This window comes from Sylvia atricapilla, chromosome 2 (genome assembly GCF_009819655.1).
Source record: "Sylvia atricapilla isolate bSylAtr1 chromosome 2, bSylAtr1.pri, whole genome shotgun sequence".
NCBI classification, from domain to species: Eukaryota; Metazoa; Chordata; class Aves; order Passeriformes; family Sylviidae; genus Sylvia; species Sylvia atricapilla.
This window is the reverse complement of record NC_089141.1, coordinates 24,994,095-25,017,811: the sequence shown is the minus strand read 5'-3', so window position 1 is coordinate 25,017,811 and position 23,717 is coordinate 24,994,095. Positions and strand designations below refer to the sequence as shown.

General features: G+C 42.5%; 1 protein-coding gene across 3 annotated transcripts in view; it reads left to right on the top strand.

The window, feature by feature from the left end:
* USF3 (upstream transcription factor family member 3) overlaps window positions 1-22,201 on the top strand; it is a 29,381-nt gene extending 7,180 nt beyond the window's left edge. Inside the window, exons 2-7 of one of the 3 annotated variants that reach the window (XM_066341031.1) lie at window positions 4,947-5,019; window positions 6,999-7,063; window positions 9,024-9,052; window positions 11,069-11,151; window positions 12,207-12,303; window positions 13,388-22,201. In XM_066341031.1, coding sequence (XP_066197128.1) covers window positions 5,005-5,019; window positions 6,999-7,063; window positions 9,024-9,052; window positions 11,069-11,151; window positions 12,207-12,303; window positions 13,388-19,848 — 6,750 coding nt within the window. In that variant the 5' untranslated portion in view covers window positions 4,947-5,004 and the 3' untranslated portion in view covers window positions 19,849-22,201. Of the gene's footprint in view, window positions 1-4,839; window positions 5,024-6,998; window positions 7,064-9,023; window positions 9,053-11,068; window positions 11,152-12,206; window positions 12,304-13,387 lie in introns of those variants that run through there. The other 2 variants (XM_066341033.1, XM_066341032.1) reach the window with 2 other exon arrangements.
* The last annotated feature ends 1,516 nt before the right edge of the window (window positions 22,202-23,717 follow it).

The window sequence follows — 23,717 nt, the reverse complement described above, 5'->3', positions numbered from 1 at the left end:
GAGCACTCTCAGCCTCTGCCTGGTGCAGGCAATCTTTGACATCTGATACAGGTAACCTGACCCTAACCCACACAGAGGTGATGACCTGTGGGAGGAGGAACTTGCCTGCAGTTCACTTTGTAGCCACTTAGCTTTCACCATCAAAACACACTTGTGGCTGCTTTATCCAGCACGGCATAATTAAATGTCTGTCTTCTCTTTAAATATAATTTTCTGTTTTGAAGTGTACCACGGATCATTGGGCATTGTAAGCCAGGGAAAGGAGCACTGTCTTGCAGCATGGAGACGTTTCTCACACTTCTTCGCTTACTGAAATTGGTGTGTGGTAACTTGTGAATCTCAGCACAATACATGGAGAACAGGGGATCAGGAGGATTTCTCTGGTAATTTCTTTTTGATTTCCTAAAGAAAAGAGTGATGCTCCCCTTATTTTGTTCTAAAGTAGCTGAAGATATGCTTTAAGGTGAGAGCTCTGGTCTTTGTGATCCTGGCTTGTGCACGGGTTCCATAATTACAGCTCTTTAGCTCCCAAATGCCTGCTTCCCTGTAGCATTTGCTCCAGACCACAGGAGATAGCTCCCACAGGCATCTTCCTTTAGTTGCACTGTGTTCACTTCGGTTTGTTTGCAGTACCAAGCTCATCTGCACAATGTGTGAGGGTGGCAGTCTCATCTGGGTGCAAAAAGTCCAGAGGTAGCTCTCCTTAAATATTTTGCCGGGAGTAAGAGACTTGGTTCTGTAGATGTGAGCTCTCTCTCTGCCCCTCCTCTGAGGTGTAACAAGGAATGATGCTGTACTTAGGTAGACTTGGGAGAAAGCAACAGTAGACAAAGAAGAATAAATATGAGCAATGGATCTTCAGGTAATTAACAGGAAAGTTTTTTTTGGAGGTTTTTTTGTTGGTTTTTTTTAATGAAGTATTTTTAAGTGGATCTGGTCAGGATTTTTCAGAATGACCCTATACCTATGCTGTCCTGAAACTGCATGTTACAAAATGATCAGTGCATTTGCCACTGATATTTTGAAAATTACAAATGAAAACAAAACTAATGTATAAGGGAATATCACTTGATTAATTACCCTTTCTCTTCCTCCAATGCTATTAAAAAAAAAAATCTTTCTAGTTGTCTTGCATGTTCTCATATAACCTTACTAAAACTTTATTGCATTAAGTCAGCAGGAGGAATAATGCTAATGTATTTGAGTTTAGGTACTGCAAACAAAAGAGGCAGAGTAAAAATTCCTAAAAGCAGTGAAGTTTTCTTTCTATCTGATATTTGCAAACACCTTTAAGAAAAAAAAATAAAAAAAAGTGCCCGATGTAACAAGTTTTAGCTAATTTGCTTTGGTTTTCTTTCCTGAACTTTTGCATAAGCTCTGGTTTTGTTGGCCTGGGAAACTCTCAGGTGGTTTGCATCAGGAGTATCAGCACAAGGTGGCAGTGCCCACTCTGAGCCAGCTGGTCAGGCAGCACCTCTGTGCTGCAGAGCTGGTCACAGACCCGGCTGTGTCCAGTCCCTTACCTGACCTCACTCCTCCTCTGCTCACTCCCAGGTTTTTGTAACCATCTTGGAACTTCATCTCTTTGAGAGGGTGCAGTTAGATCAGTCAGTGGGCCCAGCTGTTGTGAGAGAGTGGATTAAGGGACGCAGTAACGGGGAAATCTTGATTTCTTCTGAAACCTAACTGATAGATTTTTTTTTCCCTCCTATCAGGAAAAATGGCCTTTTTCATTTTCCTGTATGATAGTCTTACCAGGTTGCTTTGATAGGCCACAGCAGGTAATACACACAGGTAACAATCACAAAGGTAAGCTTTGAGTTACGTTTCCTGCAGACATTTTATTAGGTAAATACAAAATTAGAATAGAACCATTCCAAGGGGGAATAAAGAAAGGGCAGTAAAGTGTGTCTCTTGATCTCAAGGGCACCTTGCTTGTCATTAAAAGCTTGGATTAAGTCCCTGATTAAGCCTTGTTCTAAAACGTGCATGGAAGATGGGAGAAGTGAGCTCCAGCTGTTGCTTGGATGAAGAGGACACTCTGTCTCAGGAAAAAAGCACTTGAGAAGTTCTTATCTATGCCTTGGAGTTGATCTTGGCTTTACATTAAGGCTAACTACATGAGGTATACAAAACCAGTAAGAACTGTGAGATTGCAGCCAGTGCAACAGCATAAGCTTGCTGAAGGATATTAAGAGGAAGAAAGATTTGGACTGATGTAGCTTTGCTGAATATGTGTCATTGCATATAAAAATGATTCTTTTTACCTGATGCAGAAGAATAGAATGGCTTTACTGATTTGAGGAAGATTGTCTTGTACAGCCAAAGATAACAGATTGGAATAATTATTTTCTTTTTGAAAATTAATATTAGGTTTGGAAACAATTCCTAAATAAGGAGTGAAAAATATAATACCAAATAAAATAATCTAAATTACCTTTTTCCTATATTTGCTGAGTGCATGTTTTGAAGAAGAGATTTCGTAAAATTTGCTGAATAGTACCTGGAAAGATGGGTGGTAGACAAGAAAACATTTAAATAAATTGGTTTTAAGTTTCTCTGTTTCAGAAACTCTCTGTTTCAGAACTATAGAAGAAATTAAATGATGTTAAATCTTCAGAACACAAAGTATCCTTTAATTTCTGAGGATGACATTGCATTTAAATTAATAGCAATGTTTTAGGTTACATTGTGAAAGCTGTTAACTACATAAAGCTTGAGGGAAGCTTGGTACTAAATAAACATAAATGATGAGTTGCTGCTTCTTCACCTGTTTTAAGAATTTGGATTTTGCTACATTTTCTCTGCAGATGACATTCAGCGGAGTTAAGTGAGCATATTTTATGAGTGAACTTAAAATACATTTGTCTCTGAGCTTATGAGGCAAATAGATGTCTTCTGCTTTAGAGAATCTGTTAAAGGGGTCTTGCCATGAAGAAGCAATACTTGATGTGGAAGAAGTAAAGGGAAATCCACTGTCAAATCTCTGTTCATACAACAGCTGAGGGGGAGAAATAGAGACAGTGTACGTATTCATAAGCCCTCAGAAATCTCCACCTAGGCAGTATTTTTATTTCTTTTTTTAATCCACAAAGCCCATATTTTCAGTAGCCCTTAAGAAAACCTCCTCCCTGGTATTGCCAGCTTGAGCTGTTTCATGGAGTATCAAGTAAAATGAAAAGGTTTTTGTCCTTACAGGATAAGAACAGGAAAAATCAACTTCAGCTCACTGTATTTCAATGGTACAATCTATCAGTAGAAAGCCTAGAGTTTTATACAAGTGTTGTTTAACACATTTAACCACCTCTTTTCAGTGGAGCTCAAAATGAGCTAGTTGGTTAGTTAGATAGTGTACAGCCTTGCTTTTTCTTATTGGGAGCATGAAAGTGGGAGCATTGGTTGCGTGGTAAACTGCTAAACTTCATCTGAAGTTTATCATTCCACAGTAAAGGGAAATTGGGGTAACAGTCACAGCATTCCTGTGCCATTTCATATAGTCTCCGATATGAAATGGGCTGCAGATCCCAGTGGAACTGAAGCATATCAAGTACAAACTTTAGGTTTACATTTGTGAGGCTCATACACTCAGTGGGGCAGCAAATGGCTTGAAATATGCAGGGAACAGCATCACTTGGAAGAAGCTTCCTGACATAATTTTTAAAAAGGGCAGAGGAGGAAGAAAGGAGTGGGGTCTTTGACATAAAGATTTTCTGTTCTTTTTGAGGATCAAAAAATTGTTAGAAACTGTTTTAATAAATTGCAGCACAGATTTTCTCTAAGACATTGTTTATCTATCTTCCAGAATGCTATATACAATGAAATGCTGAATCATTTCGGCATCTGCACAGCATGAAGAAATAAGGCCATTGGAATATTGTATATAGCATGACTTTGGGAGATAGGGATGACTGCTGTTAAGAAAAAGAACTTTGCTGAGTGGACACAGAAGAAGCCAAAATATAGGAATATGGAGAAGACATGTCAGGAGGGAGAAGTGGGTGCTCTGACTTAGGGCAGGGTGAGGATGGGGTTGTGAGTGTGTTCTGGACTGTGCAGCTGGAGTCAGAACAGCCGTGTCTCTTCTGGGGAAGGGGATTTGTGGATGGGTGCTTTTTTACACCCTTACCTTCACACAGTTGTGCTTTATCTATAGCCCTGCATGGTAGCTGGCCATCTAAATCTGCATTAATGCTTTCTATCTTAAATACACTGCAATACAGAAATAGCCCTTTGGTTCTCAGGCTGTATGAATTTGCAAGGTTAAAAAATATGGTTGCTTGGTGAATACATTAGTCTTTCAAAAAAAAAATGTTAAGTTCACCAAAACTAAGACCTCTTCCGTCTTTTTGCTCTGATATCCAGCATATTTGCTATGGTCTCATAATGCCCAATAACAGACACAGCAGCTCTGTCTTTATAGGTGGTGCAGAAATCAAGAAACAGGGTGTGTGACTGCCACATGATAACAGTCCAGCATCTTCCTTCTACTAAGCATGTTTGAGAGCTTTGCTTTACCAGAACTACACCCATGTGCTCACATCCTCACTGAACAGAAACAGTACTGTACTAAATTACTGTACACTAAATTAAATGGCTTCCTTGCCCCCTTCCTCACTGAACAGAAACAGTACTGTACTAAATTACTGTACACTAAATTAAATGGCTTCCTTGCCCCCTTGAGGAGTTATTTCACCTGCTACACAAGGTGCTGCCTCAGTGATGGATCTATGAGTGTAGTGTCACCAGGCAGCTGCTCTGCTTCTCCTGTCTCTACTGGTAGTCTTAACATACAGATTCTTCTGGGCTGCTTTGGCCCACTGGAAACTCTGCTGAAAGGGGGTGTGCTGGCCTCAGTCACTCTGTGTACATGTGGACATCTCTCTGGTTGCCAACAGCGTCCAAGATGGCTGGGCTCTAACCAGGTTTTATTTCTTTTTTATAATCAGAATCGCTCATCTGCTAAAGTCTCCCAGCTAACCCCTTCAACATCAGCTGGTACAGTGAATGCAGCTAAAATCAGTAAGTACTACTGACCATCACCAGCTGTACACAGGAGGGACAAGTTACAGATGCCTTGGGTGGGAAACTGGCTTTCCTGGCTTTCAGAGTTGTGAGTTTTTACAAACTTGGATAACCTGGGATAGCAACTGGGTTAATCTTACTACATATAAATTGAAATAAATTTCTTAGTGAAGTAAGCTAATTGGATTCAAAGGAGAAGAAATTCTGTTTGAAGATGAGATAATTTGTAGCAGCATGTATGGAAGCACTGAAGTTGCACCAACGCTTTCTCCCACAGTAAAAAACTCTTTAACTCTGTCAGGTGTTTTCATAATTTATGCAGGGGATGGTCAGTGAGCACAGAGAAAGTAAAGTGTGTGGAGGGATATAAATAGAAAGTGATGTGCTCCCTTTGGTGGGCTGGAGAGGGCTGTGGTGGCTGCGTTTAGGTAGGCTGTGTGTATCACCCTGTGAGGCAATGGAATGCTGTAACCCAGAGAGGATTGTGTCCAGTTCTGTGATGGTGTGAACACTGTCGTGTAGGTGGAATCTTCAGACACTTGGAGTTCCCTGAGTTGGATCTATTCTTGGGTTGTTTTTTGGTTTTATGTTATGGTTTGCCAACATCTCCCTAGTCTTCCCTGGAATAAAGAAAGTACTTCAAGATTAGAGTGGTAAACAGCATGAGCCCTAATGTTTCTTTTCTCCTCCTCTAATCTTTACTGATATTCAATTAACTTCTAGAGTATAAATGCCAAAAAGCAGTATCTGAACTCCGTTCTGGTACAATTCAGATTATTTCTGTTAGTTTGACACACACACATACACACAGGTGTAGAGTGCACAGAGCACTTTGTGAAGTGTGTAATTCAGTGCTTTGGGAGCTCCATAGGTGCCTGCCTTTCTGGTTTATAAGGATATTATTTTGGGGCTTTGTTTTTGATGTCAGTGCCAGTAGTGGTAGACTCAGTTTACATTAAGAACTGCTCTGTGTTTTAAGTTACCTTATAAACCACTCCCACTTCGTTCCAGTCCAAAAAGACAAAAAAATACCCTTAGGACATGAAGCCTGTTAAAAGAAGCCAGGGAGCTTTCCAGGAGAAGCCAGGAAAAGGTGAAGCCACAAGGAGTTTTGAGGGCCCATGGGAAGAGTTGCAGTAACAGGCTGGTTGGTGAGAGAGTGAAGGAAACTGTGAAAGTAAATAAGGAGCTCAGACAGATCAAAAAGTAGATCTATCTTTTCCCATTGTCATTTGCAGTATACTTACATCATTTGCTCTCTAAAATTTATTTCTCTTGTAGATAGATGCTCAATCATCATTGACTTAATCTCATCTTTTGTGTATTTTATAATGTTTTTTGTTTGTCTAAATGCAGGCTACCAATCTCTTCAAGATGAGGACAAGTTAGATTCAATTTATTAGGCTGTTATGTATAACTTCATTTCATAACTTTAATTTTAACTGAATTTTACGTATCTGAGAACATAGAGGTGTCATTTTAATCAGTACAGTGATTTAATAGCAAGTAAATTTTATAATCTGCTGCATTAAGAGCACTCTAAATTTGTAGTTTATGAAATGTCCTCATTGCATTCATGCTTTATTTCAAACAGGGAATTGAGTGCAGATTCAGTGAGGAAGGGCTGGTAAGAGAGAATTCAGCTGTTCCTCCTCCCATTTGAAAAGCAGTCATATACTCTTCTCTTCTTGTTTGCTTAAAGTGGTTGGGATTGTAATAGTTTTTATATTTAAAGTAATCGAGGAAATAGAAACCTGTTCATTACAGACAGGTTTTGCAAAACATCTTGATAGGTAACATGCTTAATTTTTAATTAAAGTCACAAAATCAACTACTCTGAGTCAAGGGGATGGACTTGTGCCTACACTGTAGCAGGGCCCCATCCTTGTGGTCCAAGACAAAGCCATGTATATGTCGTGGGCAAAGAATTCAGAAAAGTGCAGGAGTTTTTAATTCCTTCCATGATTTTTCCTCAGGCTCTCTTCTCCGAAACCATGCCAGAGATGACAGAGAATGAGACACCTACTAAGAAGCAACATCGGTGAGTTTCTGTGAGAAAATGACTATTTCATAGTTCTGTGGTCTGCGGTCATGTTGCAGTTATGAAGTTTCTAACTAAAAGTTTGGCAATAAAGGTATGGACAAGAAGTTATGTGTGCTCATCTGGGTTGATCCAGAAGTTTCTCTCTTGCCCTGTCTATGCCAAACTATTTGTTAAAGATGTATCTGCCAGGGTCACTTAGGCAAAAGAAAATCTTTAATTACTTCACTGACTGTTCTGATGTGTGTAAAACTGCATTGCTGCCTTGGTGAGAGCACAGCCTCTATTTTTGTGCAGGCTCCTTGTAGATATTGGGGGGTAACTATAGTAATTTTCACAGGGTAGTTTAGATCTCTTCCTCACCTCCCAGTGGAATCTGAATCTTACATCTCAAATCTCTGCTGGAACTCAAAAGTACACCTTGAGGTTGTACAGCAACACTATGACCAAAATTTGTAACAAAGTGTCTCAGCACTCACTAGAATTTTTCCAGAGTTTTGTGTCTCTGTATTAACATGGGTGATCCAATACCTGTCTGGTAGGGGAGTTCTTCAGTCCTTAGTTAAATGCAGCATTCATCTTGCACTAGGTAACCATGTAGGATATGATTTATGATCAAGAGAAGCTCAGAGAGAACATTGAACATTGTCCTCAGAAAGTTTTTCAGTCTTCATGGATTTCACGACTCTTTCTTACCTGACTAATAGAGTATTTTGTGTTCTGTAATGGTAATGTCAACCTAAGGACAGCTAGGTCCTTAGGTCTCCAGTCTTTATATTCTTGTGCATATTTAGTATTAATGATCATCTTTAAGCATTATTTCTTAGCAGATGTCTCTGGGTCTAACCTGTAACATTACATTACTGTCTCTTAATCCTTGTCTACGTTACTCTGGGTGCACACTGTCTTTAGTGAGTTACCAGAAATAAGGAATAACTTAAAGCATAAAGGATGTACTGTGCCTCATAGTAATCACACCTCTTCCACATGTATCCTGCATTCTTACCTCAGATTCCTTGTTATATCTGGACTGTTCTGTAACAGATGAAAAGGACAGCAGAAGATTCTACTCTGCGTTTTGCATACCCTAGCAGACATCTAGACTGAGAGTGTGCTGTTGGACAAAAGTTTTTTGAAATTGTTTTTTTTCTGGAATTTTGCTTTTCCAGAAAACATGTGTTTTGCTTTGCTTTGCTTTACTGTACTTCTTGGAAGTATTTGTCTTAGTGCATGTGTATAGTGCATCTTATTTACATATGTAGAGTATATATTTGAAATTTATTGACTGCCAATAAAGCAGTTTGGGGCATTGCACAGTGACTGCTGCCATCAGTCCAGTAGTCCCAGGTGAACACCTGAAACCAAACACAACCCTCACATGCCCAAATCACACCTATTCAGAATTTTGAGACATTAAAGAACAGCAGCTGCAGAGGATCAGTATTTTTAGTTTTTCTCACAAAGGAAGCCTCTTTGACACCAGAAGCTATGATGTTTGAAGGCAATGTGGCTGGAAAATCAACTTACATGGTAAAGTTTTCTCCTGTTTCAGTGATCCAGTGAATGTCAAAGCAACATTTCAGACAAATACTTAACTGTCTTGTTCCTCAGAAACAAAACTAGTTTTTTAATCTTTGGCCTTTATTAACACTGCGTAGTGTAACAGGAACATCAAACCCCATCTCTCCACTTTAAATATGTACCAATAATCATGTGGAATATTACACTGTGTCTTGTTATATTGCAATTGATTTAAGTCTGAACAGGAACAAATTTTTGTTAGAAACTGTTTCATACCAATGTCTAAGAACACCTGATTATGGCGACTTCTGTTCTAGTTCACAGAGAGGACTATAATTAGTATTTTTAGCTGTAACAGAAATAATAAAAGAAATATTTTTTTGTATGCAGATCTTTAGCCTTCAGTTTCACATGAGTCTTTTCCCTTTATGTTTCACAGAAAGAAAAACCGGGAGACACATAATGCAGGTAGGAACATCATGCTTTGCTGTTTGGTCTGGAAATAAGCACAGATACTTTGGAGTAGTAAAACATACTTTGCATGGAGAAGGCTCCTCTTAGTTCACTGAAAAAGCCTCACTCTATCAAACAGCTTTCTGTGTCCTTGCAAAAAGTATCTGTGCAGATTGTTTCTAGTTTGCAGTTTTCCACAGTACAAAGTTCAAGTATGAAAGGGCACTGTGCCCCTGCCTTTCCAAAACTAGTAAATTAAGAAGTAAATAATTTCTGTGTTCAATTCCATAGGAAAACAACTGGACAGGCATTCACATGCAACTAATATCCACCTCTGTCAAAACAGGGACAGGTGTCCTACCTGAGAGCTTTAGAGGCTTCCTGGATTAGAAATGTTCCTCTAGCCTATTCCTAGGGCGCCCAGTTGGATGCTGACACCCCAGAACTTCTCTGCAAATGTTGGCTCTGTGTTGCAGGAGTCACATCCCTTGGGCAGCACCCAGTCAGTGTCTAGTGCCAATGGCACTTTCTACAAGTAGGAACAGAAAGAGGGACCGGGGAAGAGTCTGGCAGGCTTTGGCCTGATTTATCCAAAGAAACTGATTGCATTTCTTTTACTGAACAGCAGTTTATCACATGGTCTTCACAAACTCAGCTGGAAAACACTGAGCAGTTTCCATGTGAAGCATGTGCAGTGTTGTGCTTGTTGAGTGCATTTAGGGTGTGCCCAATTTCTTAAGAAATGAGAAGAATCAGGAAACAATCTTATCAAGTTTAATTCTATGATTACTGGCCTAATTTGAATTCCCAGTTCCTGTTTCACTTGTTGATAGCTTTCCAAAATCCTTATCACCTGGGCTGAACTTTGCAGTATGTGGAACCAGCTCCTTCCAAGTCTATACTTTCTTAGTCATTAATATCTGGGAAAGCTGAGGAGAGTGCAGATACTACCAAAACAAAAGAGTAGCTCACCTGCAGGTCACAGTTTGTTTCTGTGTGCCACTAAAAGCAGAGCGACTGCACAAATCAAAGGTTTCATTCAGCACCATGAACAAACAACACAATGGTTTGAATCCTGACAAAGCCATGACAGAACTTGTTCCATTTCTTTTATAAGACGTCTAATAGTTTTAAGTTTGCGTAGAACATGAACATAATTCAGTAAAAAAAAATAGCTACATGAGAATTCACTGTATTTGAAAGAAGCTGATTGTAGTGGATGGAAAACAGAGATACTGTCTGTAAAAAACATGCCCAGAGATATTTACACTCCTAGACTTATAGGGTAGACCCTTTCTGCCAATATTCAGGCCTACTTAAGAGGTAGATGCTATCACTAGAAGAGTATAAATAAAACACTTTCTGACCTTCTCTAAAACAGGTAAATGCACTGGAACTACTCTCCATTCAATATATTCTTTACTTCCAGCCGGTTAGACCTTATGGAACAGTTAAACTTTGGAAGAGTAATTGTTAGTCCATGTACCTAGAGTTTCAGCTATGTTCATTGTTGGCTGCCTGCCCTGTTAGTATAAATTTAAAATTAAGCCTGAAGACTGATAAAATCTACATTATTTATCTTTTCGTGCTAAATTTGACATTGGAATTTAAGAGGCATGGGTTTGCTTTCCAAATGTGAAATTGATTCTTTCCGTAGTCTTTGTTCATTTGCTTTCTGTATGCCTAAATTTAATCAATCTCTCTTATGAAGAGAGTGTCATAAAACTGTGTTAGAAAACAGTTTCAAAACCTGAATTTTGAGTTGTAGGAACTTTACTTTTTCATGAAGGGGTCCAAAATAACCCCACCTTTTAAAGGTATAGCTACTTGCATTACGGCTCTTCGATTCCACTGAGTATTAATTTGATAACTGAGGTTTACTTTAGAGGAATTTTTTTCCCCACTCAAGTTACTCCAGGTTCCAGTGTGTAATGAAATAATGCATTTATGAACCATTACACTGCCCTAGTTGTGCTGCTGTTGTGCTGACTTGCCCAACCAGATGACACAGTAAATATTACTTTTGCTTAGTGGAGAGACATCGAAAGAAGAAGATTAATGCTGGGATAAACAGAATTGGAGAACTTATTCCCTGCTCTCCAGCACTTAAGCAGGTGAGTGTCCATCCAGAGGTGCATACAAGTTTTCTGTCAAATGTTCAATTGTTCCTTTGTCTGTGGAAGTGTAAATGCTTGTTTTACTATTTGTATTAGCAAGAAGGCAAAACTGTCTGAATTAATATACTCGAAAATATCACTAGTTATTAGTATTTTTAAAACTACTTGCAATAGAATCCTATTTGGAAGTGCAGGGTCACATGAATGTAGTTACATAGATTTTGAGCATTTTATCTGAAAGCGTTTCAGCTGACTGCTTATTTTTGTCATCCTTCATATAGTGGCTTGAAAGCAATTCAGAAACTGAAATTATAATAATAGTAATTTAAGACATGCTCCTTGCAAAAGATGAAGCAAGACAAATGCTCTGAGGTTGATGCACAGAAGCACCTTTTCCAAGATAGAGGAATCACTATCAGATTCTGTTAGGGATTCCTAACAGAGACTGTTCCTACTGAACAGTAGAACACTAAGAAGTGAACAAAGGTTTTGCAGGCAGAATAAGCATAGTTTCATAAAAAGATGATTGTGAATGGATTATTTTCCCATATTCCCTAGTATACTGCTTTTAGAATTATGCATGTATCTCCCTGGATAGTTGTTCCATGTTTATTTCCTTTCTAATAAAATATTTACAAGGCAGTATCCTGGAAATTTCATGTGATGTATATGTGTATGTTTATTAGTGAACATGAATTTTAGCTGATCAGCAAGAAAGGATGCTGGCTGTTCAGGATGTGTGGCCTTAGTATCTACCCCGAGCATCAGAAAGTGTCACCTCCAGCACTGAAAATGTTATTCTGTAAAATCTCACAGTATTTTAGGATCAGTATCACTCACAAAACCTGTCATTTCATCTTAAAAAAGCAACCAAACCCAAAAACGACCTCCAAAAAACCCAACCCGAACCAAAAGAAAACAAATCCTACCCAGTGATATTCAGAGCATATTTTTAAAGTAAAGACCTCTTGGAGTAAATGCAGCCTCATCACTAATGGATTTATAAATTCTAGACCTTTCTGCTAATTTTATATATGTGTTTTCTTTTACAGAGCAAAAACATGATCCTGGATCAGGCCTTTAAGTATATAACAGAAATGAAAAGACAGAATGATGAACTTCTGTTAAATGGAGGGAACAATGAGCAGGGTAAGTACAGATGCTGCTGGGGGCTCTGGAGTTTCTGTCCCTCACTTCTGCTGTGGCTCTGTACTGACTAACCACAAAGCCTGGAACCACAAATGGGAATCCCAAAAAATTACGCACATATGGGAAAAATACAGCTGCTTAGAATATCTTGAAACAAAAAGCCAACAGAATGCCCAAGTGAGTGTTCTGGCAGGTAGCTATGAGATAATGAAGCAATTGCATTGTGATTTAAAGTAATTACAGAGGTTATAGGTGATGTGGCGTCATCTGGTAAATTCTTCCCTAGTTTATTCTACTGTAGTGACCAGAATGATTTCTGACAAACTTCAGTTAGATTTTTTTTTTATCAAAAAGATGAAGTTTTCTTCATTCATAAAGCCTTTTTTTTTTCTTTGAAAAGCAGTAAATGTTACAACAGCTCATTTTATAAAACTATAATGTATCATATTAAAAAATCTAAAATTTACTGGAATAGATGTGTAGAAGAAGAGTGATGGAGGTGGGACAGAAATAATCTCAGAGCTAATGTTGTGGTATGTGATTTTTATTTCTGCTTTATTGTGATTTTCCCAGTTTGGTGAGGTATCTCCCAAGTGCATTGCCAATTTTTGTGGCTTTACATGAGTGCTTTGTATTTCATTTTGCCTGTAATTTTTAGAAGTAATGAAACTTAATTCTTCTGGAAAGCTGTAAAATTATCAATTAAAACAATTTCCTTGTTTGCAAAAGAGCAGGGAAAAGAAAAAGATAAATGTGCTTCTCTTTCCTTCAGGAATTAAACAATTTTGATTAATTCAGTTTCATCTGAGTTAGTCCTAATGTTTTTTCCTAAGTAATTTGATATATCCTGCTATTGGTAATGGAATAGTCTGTAAAATTCATTCAATTTCCCATTCAGTAGAGAGACTTACCAGGATAAGAGCACACAGGTTGTGCTAACCATTTGAAAAGGACATACATTCATTTGTTCAATTTCTACAAATTATTTCATTGCTACACAGTGTTTACTCTCTAAATCAGGTGGTAACATTATTTCATTATTTGTTCTGGTGCTGATGTAATGGAGGGCTCTCACTTTTTGTAGCTGAAGAGATAAAAAAGCTCCGGAAACAGCTGGACGAACTGCAAAAGGAAAACGGGAGATACATCGAGCTACTGAAAGCAAATGATATTTGCTTGTATGATGACCCTACAATCCACTGGAAAGGAAACCTCAAAAACGCCAAGGTCTCAGTTGTTATTCCAAATGATCAGGTTCAAAAGAACATCATTGTCTATTCAAATGGGACTCAACCCAATGGAAATAACCAGGGAGCATCTGTGCAGGGAATAACGTTTAATGTTGGTCATAATTTGCAAAAGCAAACAGCCAATGTTGTGCCAGTTCAGAGAACTTGCAACCTAGTGACTCCTGTGACAATTGCTGGTATTTATCCCACAGAAAATAAGCCATGGTCACAACCTACAGTTTCTCCACTGGCATCCGCTCAGACAGCTCCAGCAGGGAATGTTCTTGAGCTCCCCACACCAGAGAACGAGCGAGGTGTGCCCACCACTGCTCCTGCCAGCTCACAGAGCACACCTCGACTTGCAGCAGAACAGGAACTACAGTGTTCTTCAAGTAATGCACCACAGAATGAGCAAAATCCCACCCAAAGTAAAAATGATGAGGAGGGCACTAAATCAACAAAGAAAACACTGCCGCAGGGAACCAGCCTTCCTTCCAGTGCCTCCGTGGAAGCCTCCCAAGTTCAACAGGTGAATGCAACTTGCTCAAACACACAAAATTCCAGGAGTGACCTCCAGGAGAGCTGTCCTGTTTCAAGCATGGCCACAGCTTGTGTGCCACCTGTAAGACTGTCTACTGCAGAGAGCTGCTCTTCTCCAAATGTCCTCAAAAGTACAGATGTGGTCAGCAGTGCTGGGACACCTGCAGCATCTGCAGCAGAAGGAGTTAAGGCTGTGACAGCAATAAGCACTCTGGCTGCCAGCCCCCTGGAGAACTGCTGGTCCTTTACAGGCTCTTCAGGTGTTGGCACTTCAGACTTGAAAAACATGAGTAGCCTTACCCGGATGCCTTCAGCTGGGAACACACAGACCACGTGGACGACTTTGCAGCTGGCAGGAAACACTGTTCAGCCGCTGAGCCAGACGCCATCTGGGATAATGACTGCCCTCATCAACGAGCCAGTCAATGGTGCTGGCACTGTGTCTTCTGCCCACAGCAGGCCTTTGACTACAAGTATCAGTTTGCATGCTTCTTTGCCTGCGGATGGCCAGGCAGCTGAACAGATTGTAGTTACCTTGCCCTCGTGCCCACCCGTATCTATACAGCCTTTAATCAGCCAGCCACAGGTTAAAGCTCAGGCTACAGGAAATATCCTTCCATTAAACTCAGCTATGCAGGTGATTCAGATGGCTCAGCCAGTTGCCTCAGCTGTGACAGGAGCACCAGCTAACCAGAATGTCATCATTCTCCAGCCTCCAAACCCTGCTCCATGCCCGCCCATTGTGAGAGCGGAAGTTCCCAGCCAAAATGTTAGTCAGCAAATTGTAATTATACAAGCTGCAAATCAGAATCCTCTTCCCCTCCTCTCTGCTCAGCCTTCTGCCTCCGTAAGAGTTCCTGTGAATGGGCCAACTGCAGTCGCCAACTCCAATGGCTCCATGCAAAATGCCTCTCTTCCACAGACTTTTGGAGGGAAACACCTTGTCCATATATTACCAAGGCCATCTTCTTTGCCATCTTCTAGCTCCACACAGACATTTTCAGTGACAATGTCCAATCAACAGCACCCTCAGACTATCTCATTAAATGGGCAGCTTTTTGCATTGCAACCTGTGATGTCTTCATCTGGAGCTTCAAACCAAGCCCCTATGCAAATTATTCAGCCCACCACCAGCGAAGATCCAAATACCAACGTTGCCCTCAATACATTTGGTGCTTTAGCTAACCTCAATCAAAGCATATCGCAAATGGCTGGACAGAGCTGCTTGCACTTGTCTCTCAGCCACCCCACCAATCCTGCAACTGTCAATAACCAGATTGCCACAGTCAACTGTGTGTCATTGCCAACTTCTGTGGCATCTTCAGTGCCTGCAGAGGTTTCAGTATTAACCACTGCGTCTAGTTCCATAAATGCTTCTCCGCAAAAAGCAGCTGCTAGCTTGCCATCCAGTGCGAAATCAAAACGGACAAACAAAAAGCCAAGCACAAAGAAGCACCAAGCAGTCAATAATAAAGTGTCCTGCCCAGCAGTTCCTTGCAAAGATGCAGGGAAGATGGACTGTGCTCCTGTGGAAACGGTGGCAAAGCCTTCAAATGGTGAAGGGCTGCTGGAAAACACCCCGGCAGCATCACAGGCTGTAAGCACATCGCAGGAGGGCGGCACAGCTGCACCGAGCACTGTCAGCATTTCTGACTCTCCTTCCAAAGAGACTGTGAGCTCTGAGCAGGCAGTGAAAACTCCCTCTGCTCCAGAGCCCAGCTCAGCAGAGGTGCCTGCTTCCTCACCCCTGGAGCCTGCAGTGTCAGAGCAGCTGCTGCTCGCTCCACCACCAGCCAAAGACGCTGCCCCTCGCCAGCAGGCCCAGGGATCTCAGAGCCACCCACCAACTGCCTCTGTCTTGTCAGAGTCTCCCAAACCCTGCGAACCCCCTGACACCGTAACATCCTCTCGTAAAGAAGCACAGGTGGCACATTTGCAGGTTGTAAATGGGACTTCAGCAGTACAGAGCAACTCAGCAGGTCATACTTCCAAGGCAGCAATGATTTCGGAATCCTGCAACGTTGCGCAGGATTCCTCAGTGGTAATGCAAGACGCGGACTTGTTAGAAGGACAGGGCCTAACCAAAATGCTGTCTGATCTCACAAAAGAAAGAACAGCTGTGGAAAAAAACTCTTCATTTACTGTTCAGGGGGAGCATTCTAATTTTCCTATGGAAAATTCTAAATCAGCAGAATCAAATGTTGATTTGCCTGAGAAGCAGGAACTCTTACTGATGAACACAGAAAGTGACACTCTCTCCCAGCCTCACTCCTGCATCTCTGATCAGGAAGTAGTCAGTGCTTCCCTTATCACTAGCAGGCAGGCAGACTCTCCCATGTCAACCAGCTCTGGCAGCAGTCGAGGCTTCTCAGTTGCATCTATGTTGCCAGATACCACCAGAGAAGACATCACAAGCAGCACCTCAACCAGCACCTGTAACAGCTGCACATTTTCAGAACAGACCGACATTGTAGCTCTTGCAGCGAGAGCTATTTTTGACCAGGAAAGCCTTGAGAAAGGTGGAGGGGGAATACAGGTTAACACGAGGGATGTCATCTCTAAGTCTGAGGTTGCACCTTTGGAGAGAGAGCAACAGCCTTTTAAGCCTCAGTCAGTAAAAGAAAACAACGCAGTGCCGCTGGAAGCAGCACCGAACAAATTCAGTGCTCGTGAAGCAGTACAGACAAATGTTGACAGGCAGGTTGAGAAGCCAAGCTGCTCTGTAGGAGGTGTGGAAACATCAAACACTCCTTTGCAGATTTCCACTTCCCAGACACCCAGCATAACCAGTCTAAGTGTGAATAATCTGATACACCAGAGCCGCATTGTCCATCCCCTGGTGAGCTGCTCGGGTTTATCCCAGTCTTCAGAGCCTGCAAGTGTCCCTGCAACTGTGAGCCTCTCCCTTCCATCCAGCACATACATCAATCCGACTCCAGGACCTGCTCTGATGAGTGAATATGCTCAGGAACAGCTGAATGCTATCAGGGCAAGCAGCATGCAGGCTCCCCAGCTGCAGGAATCACACTTAAAGCAGCAAAACCATGAAGGTCGCAAAGACTCTGCCAAGAGAGCTGTTCAGGATGACCTTCTGCTTTCCACAGCAAAGAGGCAAAAGCAGTGCCAGACAGCACCCATAAGGCTTGAGGGGATGGCGCTGATGAACCGAACTACAGAGGGTATTGCTGATCAAACACAGATGTTGGTTAATCAGATTCCTCCTAATTCATCCAATTCTGTGGCTCCAGTGAGCAATCAAGGGCATGCTGATGGCCTCAATAGGTTATTCCCACCCAACAGCAATTTTGTAACGCCGGCTTTGAGGCAAACTGAAGTTCAGTGTGGTTCTCAGCCACCACTCTCAGAGCAGGCAGGGCAGCACTTGCAGCCAATTCAACATGTCCCTGCCCAAGGCATCTCTCACCTTCACAGTAATCACCCGTACTTAAAGCAGCAGCAGGCTGGGCAGTTGAGAGAGAGGCACCACTTGTACCAGCTGCAGCACCACGTCACTCACGGGGAAAACTCAGTCCACTCTCAACCCCACAGTGTTCACCAACAGCGAACGATACAGCAGGAGGTGCAGATGCAAAAGAAACGAAATCTCATCCAGGGAACTCAAGCCACACAGCTTTCTCTACAGCAAAAACACCACGGAAGTGATCAAACACGGCAGAAAGGTGGTCAGCCCCATCCTCACCACCAACAAATGCAGCAGCAGATGCAGCAGCACTTTGGAGCCTCCCAGCCTGAAAAGAACTGTGAAAATCCTGCAACAAGCAGAAACCACCATAACCACTCACAGAGCCATATCAATCAGGATATTTTGCATCAACAGCAACAGGATGTTGGCAGCAGACAGCAAGGTTCCTCTTCAGAGCACGTGTCAGGGCACAATCAGATGCAAAGACTTATGACCTCGAGGGGCTTAGAGCAGCAAATGGTGTCCCAGGCCAGTATCGTAACCAGACCATCAGATATGACATGCACCTCTCACAGGCAGGAAAGAAACAGAGTTTCCAGCTACTCTGCTGAGGCTCTCATTGGGAAGACACCATCTAATTCAGAGCAGAGAATAGGGATATCTCTTCAAGGCCCTAGGGTTTCTGACCAGCTTGAAATGAGAAGCTATCTTGATGTTTCTAGAAGTAAAGGGTTGGCGATTCATAATATGCAGGGCCGCTTGTCAGTCGACCACACAGTTGGCTCAGATGTGCAGCGTCTTTCTGATTGCCAAACATTTAAGCCCTCTGGGCCAAATCAACAACCAGCCGGCAATTTCGATGTGCAGGCTTCAAGAAACAGTGAAATTGGCAATTCTGTGTCATCTCTCCGGGGCATGCAGTCACAAGCATTCCGAATCGGTCAGAATGCTGCGCCACCCATAGAGAGGCAGAAGAGACTGCCCTACCAGCCATTACAGGGTATTCCAACAGGAAATACCCTGCCATCAAGGGAAAATGAAAACACCTGCCACCAAAGTTTCATGCAGAGTTTGCTCGCCCCTCACCTTGGAGATCAAGTCAGTGGAAGCCAAAGATCAATCCCAGAACATCAGAGGAACGCACAGTGTGGTGCCTCTTCCACAATTGAGTACAACTGTCCCCCGGCACGGGAGAGCGTCCACATCCGAAGGGATGGTGACGGCCAGAGCAGGGAAAGCTGCGACATGTCCATTGGAGCAATTAACACAAGGAACACTTCATTGACTATTCCTTTTTCGAGTTCTTCTTCCTCAGGAGACATTCAGGGTCGCAATACAAGCCCAAACATCTCTGTGCAGAAGTCCAACCCCATGAGGATGACCGACAGTCATGGAACTAAGAACCATATGAATACACCTGTTTCCAGCAATATGCATGGAGTTGTGAGGCCAACTCACCCTCACCCTGCAGTTTCCCATGGAAACGGCGAGCAAGGGCAGCCTTCTGTTCGTCAGCCAAATTCTTCGGTCACTCAGCGCTCAAGGCATCCTCTGCAAGACAATGGAGGTTCTAAAATACGTCAGCCCGAAAGGAATCGATCGGGAAATCAGAGACATGGAAATGTCTTTGACCCCAGTCTTCCCCATCTTCCTCTGTCCACCAGTGGCAGCATGATCCTTGGGCGCCAACAGTCCACAATAGAAAAAAGAGGAAGCATTGTCCGATTCATGTCTGATGGCCCTCAAGTGTCCAATGATAATGCGGCCCCTGACCAACATACTCTCTCCCAGAATTTTGGATTCCCTTTTATTCCGGAGGGTGGCATGAATCCACCAATAAATGCTAATGCTTCTTTCATCCCACCAGTCACTCAGCCTAGTGCCACTCGGACACCAGCTCTAATCCCAGTTGATCCTCAGAATACCCTGCCATCCTTCTATCCACCTTATTCTCCTGCCCACCCTACCCTCTCCAATGACATTTCTATCCCTTACTTTCCCAATCAGATGTTTCCAAACCCAAGCACGGAGAAGCCGAGCGGTGGAGGTTTAAATAATCGATTTGGATCCATTTTGTCTCCCCCCAGGCCTGTTGGTTTTGCTCAGCCAAGTTTTCCTTTGCTTCCAGATATGCCACCAATGCACATGACCAACACATCTCACTTATCCAATTTTAACTTAACTTCTTTGTTTCCAGAAATAGCCACAGCTCTTCCTCCAGATGGCTCAGCGATGTCGCCTTTGCTTTCCATTGCAAACACATCTGCCTCAGATTCTTCCAAGCAGCCCTCAAACCGCCCTGCCCACAATATAAGCCATATTTTAGGTCATGACTGCAGCTCAGCTGTATGAAAACTGGCAGACTGACTTCTGGTGTGATGTGTTGTTTATATATTTAAGAAGAAGGAAGCGGATCTTAGTGGCACCCCTGGAGAGACCATTCACAGCATCACTGTTTATTTGCATAAATGTATGTATATGGTATTTTCCATATTTTAAATATACATCGTATTTCCACCCACCTTACTAACTCTAAAGCACCAGTGCCTATAGCAATGCTTACTTACTAGGAAAATGGTAAGGATGCAACATTGAGAGCTGTGCAAATATTGGTTGTTGATTTTCCAACAATCAAGTTTGATGTCCAGTTGTCCCAAGGTAAGGGCCGCCCTCAGTAATCCATGGAATGAGAGCATCCATATGAGAGATAGGAAACAAGTGCTACAGGTGTCGGTTTGTTCCTGATCTGTTTACCTGAAACTGCATAGGAATGGTTTGGGTTTCTGTTTTGCCTTTGTAAAATATCTTCAGGAGCTTCAACACAAGTCAAGTCTGTGTTAACCCTGTGCTAATTGGAAAAGGCATTTGTTGTGCAGTTTTTGTCTGTCTCAAGCTTGTCTCATACACTTGACTTAAGGCTGACTTTACCTGGTGAAAATTACTGTGTGCTCCCATGGTCAGCAATTAAAAATACGGTTTCAGAAAATTTAGATTTCTTTAACCCATGACTTTCTGTCTCTTAGAATCTTGTTTGGATCTGTTTCAACAGTGGTTTCAGTTATTGCTGAACTCAGTGTTTCAGTGTAGCTCATGACTCCTGGTGCAGTCAGTGGAGACAGCAGCCGTGTTTGTTGTCATTTCATTGTTGATTGCTGCAAGTTACCTCAGGGTGAGGTTTGTACCTTGTTTAGCACCTTCTTAATGTCTTTTTATTTTTCCCCTCTCTGCTTTTCTTTGGCCCATGCTCTAACACCAGCTTTCTGCTTTCTGTGAGTGATAGCCCTTTGTTGTACCAGACAGCTCATGGGAGGAGGACTGAGCCTGTTGCATCCCACAAAAGGAATGGAGATTTCTGGGGGCACAGTTTTTACTTGATATTGCTGATAGGATTGAGCCTGAGTTAATATCAGTACTCTGCACTTGAATGCACCTTTTATCTAAACCTGTGTGATTGTGGCTGAAGGAGGAACATGGGTGAACATGGAAGAGTTGAAGGTGAAACACACAGGAAGACATTGGGATTTGAGGAAGGATGACGTGTTTATAGATGCATGAGAGATGGAGTGAATGTGTGTGTGCTGGCTGAGTCTCCAGTACTTTCACAAATTTTGGTCCTAATTTTTTAAGGAAAAGGAAGAACTAGGTAAATTTTATTTATTTAATGTCTCTGCAGTGTGCTTTTTTTCTAACAGAGCAGAAATACTTGTCTTTTATGTGTTTGGAAGTACCATTCCAAGTTTGATTCTTAAAACAACATAACTTTAGGTTCCCATGGATTCAGTTCTCCTCTGCTTGCATGTTGCTCCTGGGACCTGTCAGAGGCTCCTGGTGAGGGCATGGGCAGGAGCAGGCTCCCTGGGATTTTTTTATTTTATTTTGTTTCTTTTTCTTTGAAAGGGGGGAAGGAAGGTATTCCTCCATGTCCAAGAACAGGACCTAGGGGGACCTAGAACAGTTTTCCACAGCATGACGGCCCAGACTTTGGTTTTCCTAAGCCCTTTTACACTGATCCAGGAAAGTAAGGCAGCTTTAACATGAAAAATAATCGGACTGTGTCTGTAGTCTGTCATCACGATGTCTTTGCTCTTGTAACCTGTGGTCTGGTGTTTTCCTGCAAGGGAAGTAAAACAGTTCTCAAAAAACCTTGGAGATCATCAAGTCCAGCCTATGACCTAACCCAACACCTCATCAACTAAACCATGGCACTGAGTGCCACGTCCACTCTTTTTTTAAACACGTCCAGGGATGGTGACTCAAACCACCTCCTTGGGCAGACAATTCCATTGCCCCATCAGTCTTTCAGTGAATAACTTTTTCTGACATCTAACCTGAACTTCCCTTGGAGCAGCTTAAGACTCTGTCCTCTCATTTTGCCAGTGGTTGCTTGGGAGAAGAGAGTGACCCCCACCTTTCAGGAACTTGTAGAGAGTGATAAGGTCACCACTGAGTCTCCTTTTCTCCAGGCCAAACAACCCCAGCTCCTCCAGTCATTCCTCACAGGGTTTGTGTTCCCAGCCCCTCACCAGCCTCGTTGCCTCCTCTGGAATTGTTTAAACGTCTCAACATCCTCCTTAAACTGAGGGGCCAGAGCTGGACACAGCACTTGAGGTGTGGCCTCACCAGTGCCCAGGACAGGGGAAGAATGACCTCCCTGCTCCTGATGGCCACACCATTCCTGATACAGGCCAGGATGCTGTTTGCCTTCTTGGCCACCTGGGCACACTACTGGCTCATGTTCAGTCAGCTGTCACTAGTACCCCCAGGTCCCTTTCTGCCTGGCATCATGATTTAATTCAGGTGGAGCTTATCTTAAGACACTGAATCTAAGTGATGCATCAGTTCTCTGTTCCTTGTAAGTAATTGTGTATTTCAGTTCACAGCAAGGCAGTTTCTCTCTGCCACAGTGCAGTCACCACATGCTGGGGTCAGGAATGAGTCAGTTCTCAGCCTCAAACCAACTAAGCCAACTGCAGGTCTGGGTGTGACCTGAGGGTGTCTGTAGTGCAGTAAGTCTCAAAGGGTCTGCTGCAGGTGATGAGGTGAGTTCCGTAACAGTGACTGTTCCATGGGTTCTGGATGGAAAGGATGGGGATTGAAGCAGCAGCCACTCTGCATTACACACTTTTCTGGTCTTTGAGGAGGGGAAGCAAACGCCTCCATTCTTGCTCTCTTTGAATGGGATTGTGTGTGTGGCAATGGGCTTGGCTTTCAAGACAAACTAGTGAAAAAAATAAGCCCTGGCTTCTAGGACTTTATATAAAAGATGATAATCCTGCTCATCATTCCAGACGTTCACAGAAAACCATTAGTTTCCTCTGCTGGGAAAATGGCACTACTTTATGATGTCTATGAAAACTCTCCAGAGCTTACAAACTTAAAGCTGTTGCAATGCTTGAATGTCTACAGGTCCACTTGGCCAGATAAGACTCATCCCAGAGTACTGAAGGAGCATGCAGGACATACAGCAGGACACTGCTTGATCATCTACAAAAGACCTGGGAGTCTGGACAGGTTCCTGCTGACAGGAAGGTAGCCAATGTTGTCCAAATCTACAGAAAAGGCATGAGGGAAGAACACAGGGAGCTACAGACTGTGAGAGTCTGGGTTCTTGGAAAATTTGTGGATATTACACTGGGTACTGTTGAAAGGAGTTTAAGGAATAATGCAGCCGTCAGACACGGGCATCATGGGTTCACAAAGTTAAAGTCCTGTAATTTGATACTTCTCTGTGATAAGGTCACCCACCTAGTGGGTGAAGGGAAGGCAGTGGATGTAATTTTTCTGCATTTTAGTATTGCTTTGGATACTGTCCCTTACAGCATCCATCTGGACAAGCTGTTCAGCTGTGGGATTAACAAGTTCATGGTGTGCTGGGTGAAGAACTGGCTGAGGGGCAGAGGTCTCTGAGTTAATGGGGCTATGTCTGGCTGGCACCTGGTCACCAGCAGTGTTGCTTGGGGCTCAGTTCCAGGGCCAGTTCTATCTGATGCATTTATCACTGATCTGGATACAGGAGCTGAACACATCACGGCAAATTTGCTGATGATACCAAACTTGGAGATGCTGTTGACAGATGCTTTGGAGAGGGATCTGGATATAGACAGTCAGCCTCCTTGCTCTCTGCGGCTCCCTGACAGGGGAAGTGCAGAGGGAGGTGCTGATCTCTTTTCCCTGGGATCCACTGACAGGACACATGGAAATGGCTCAAAGGAGCACTAAGG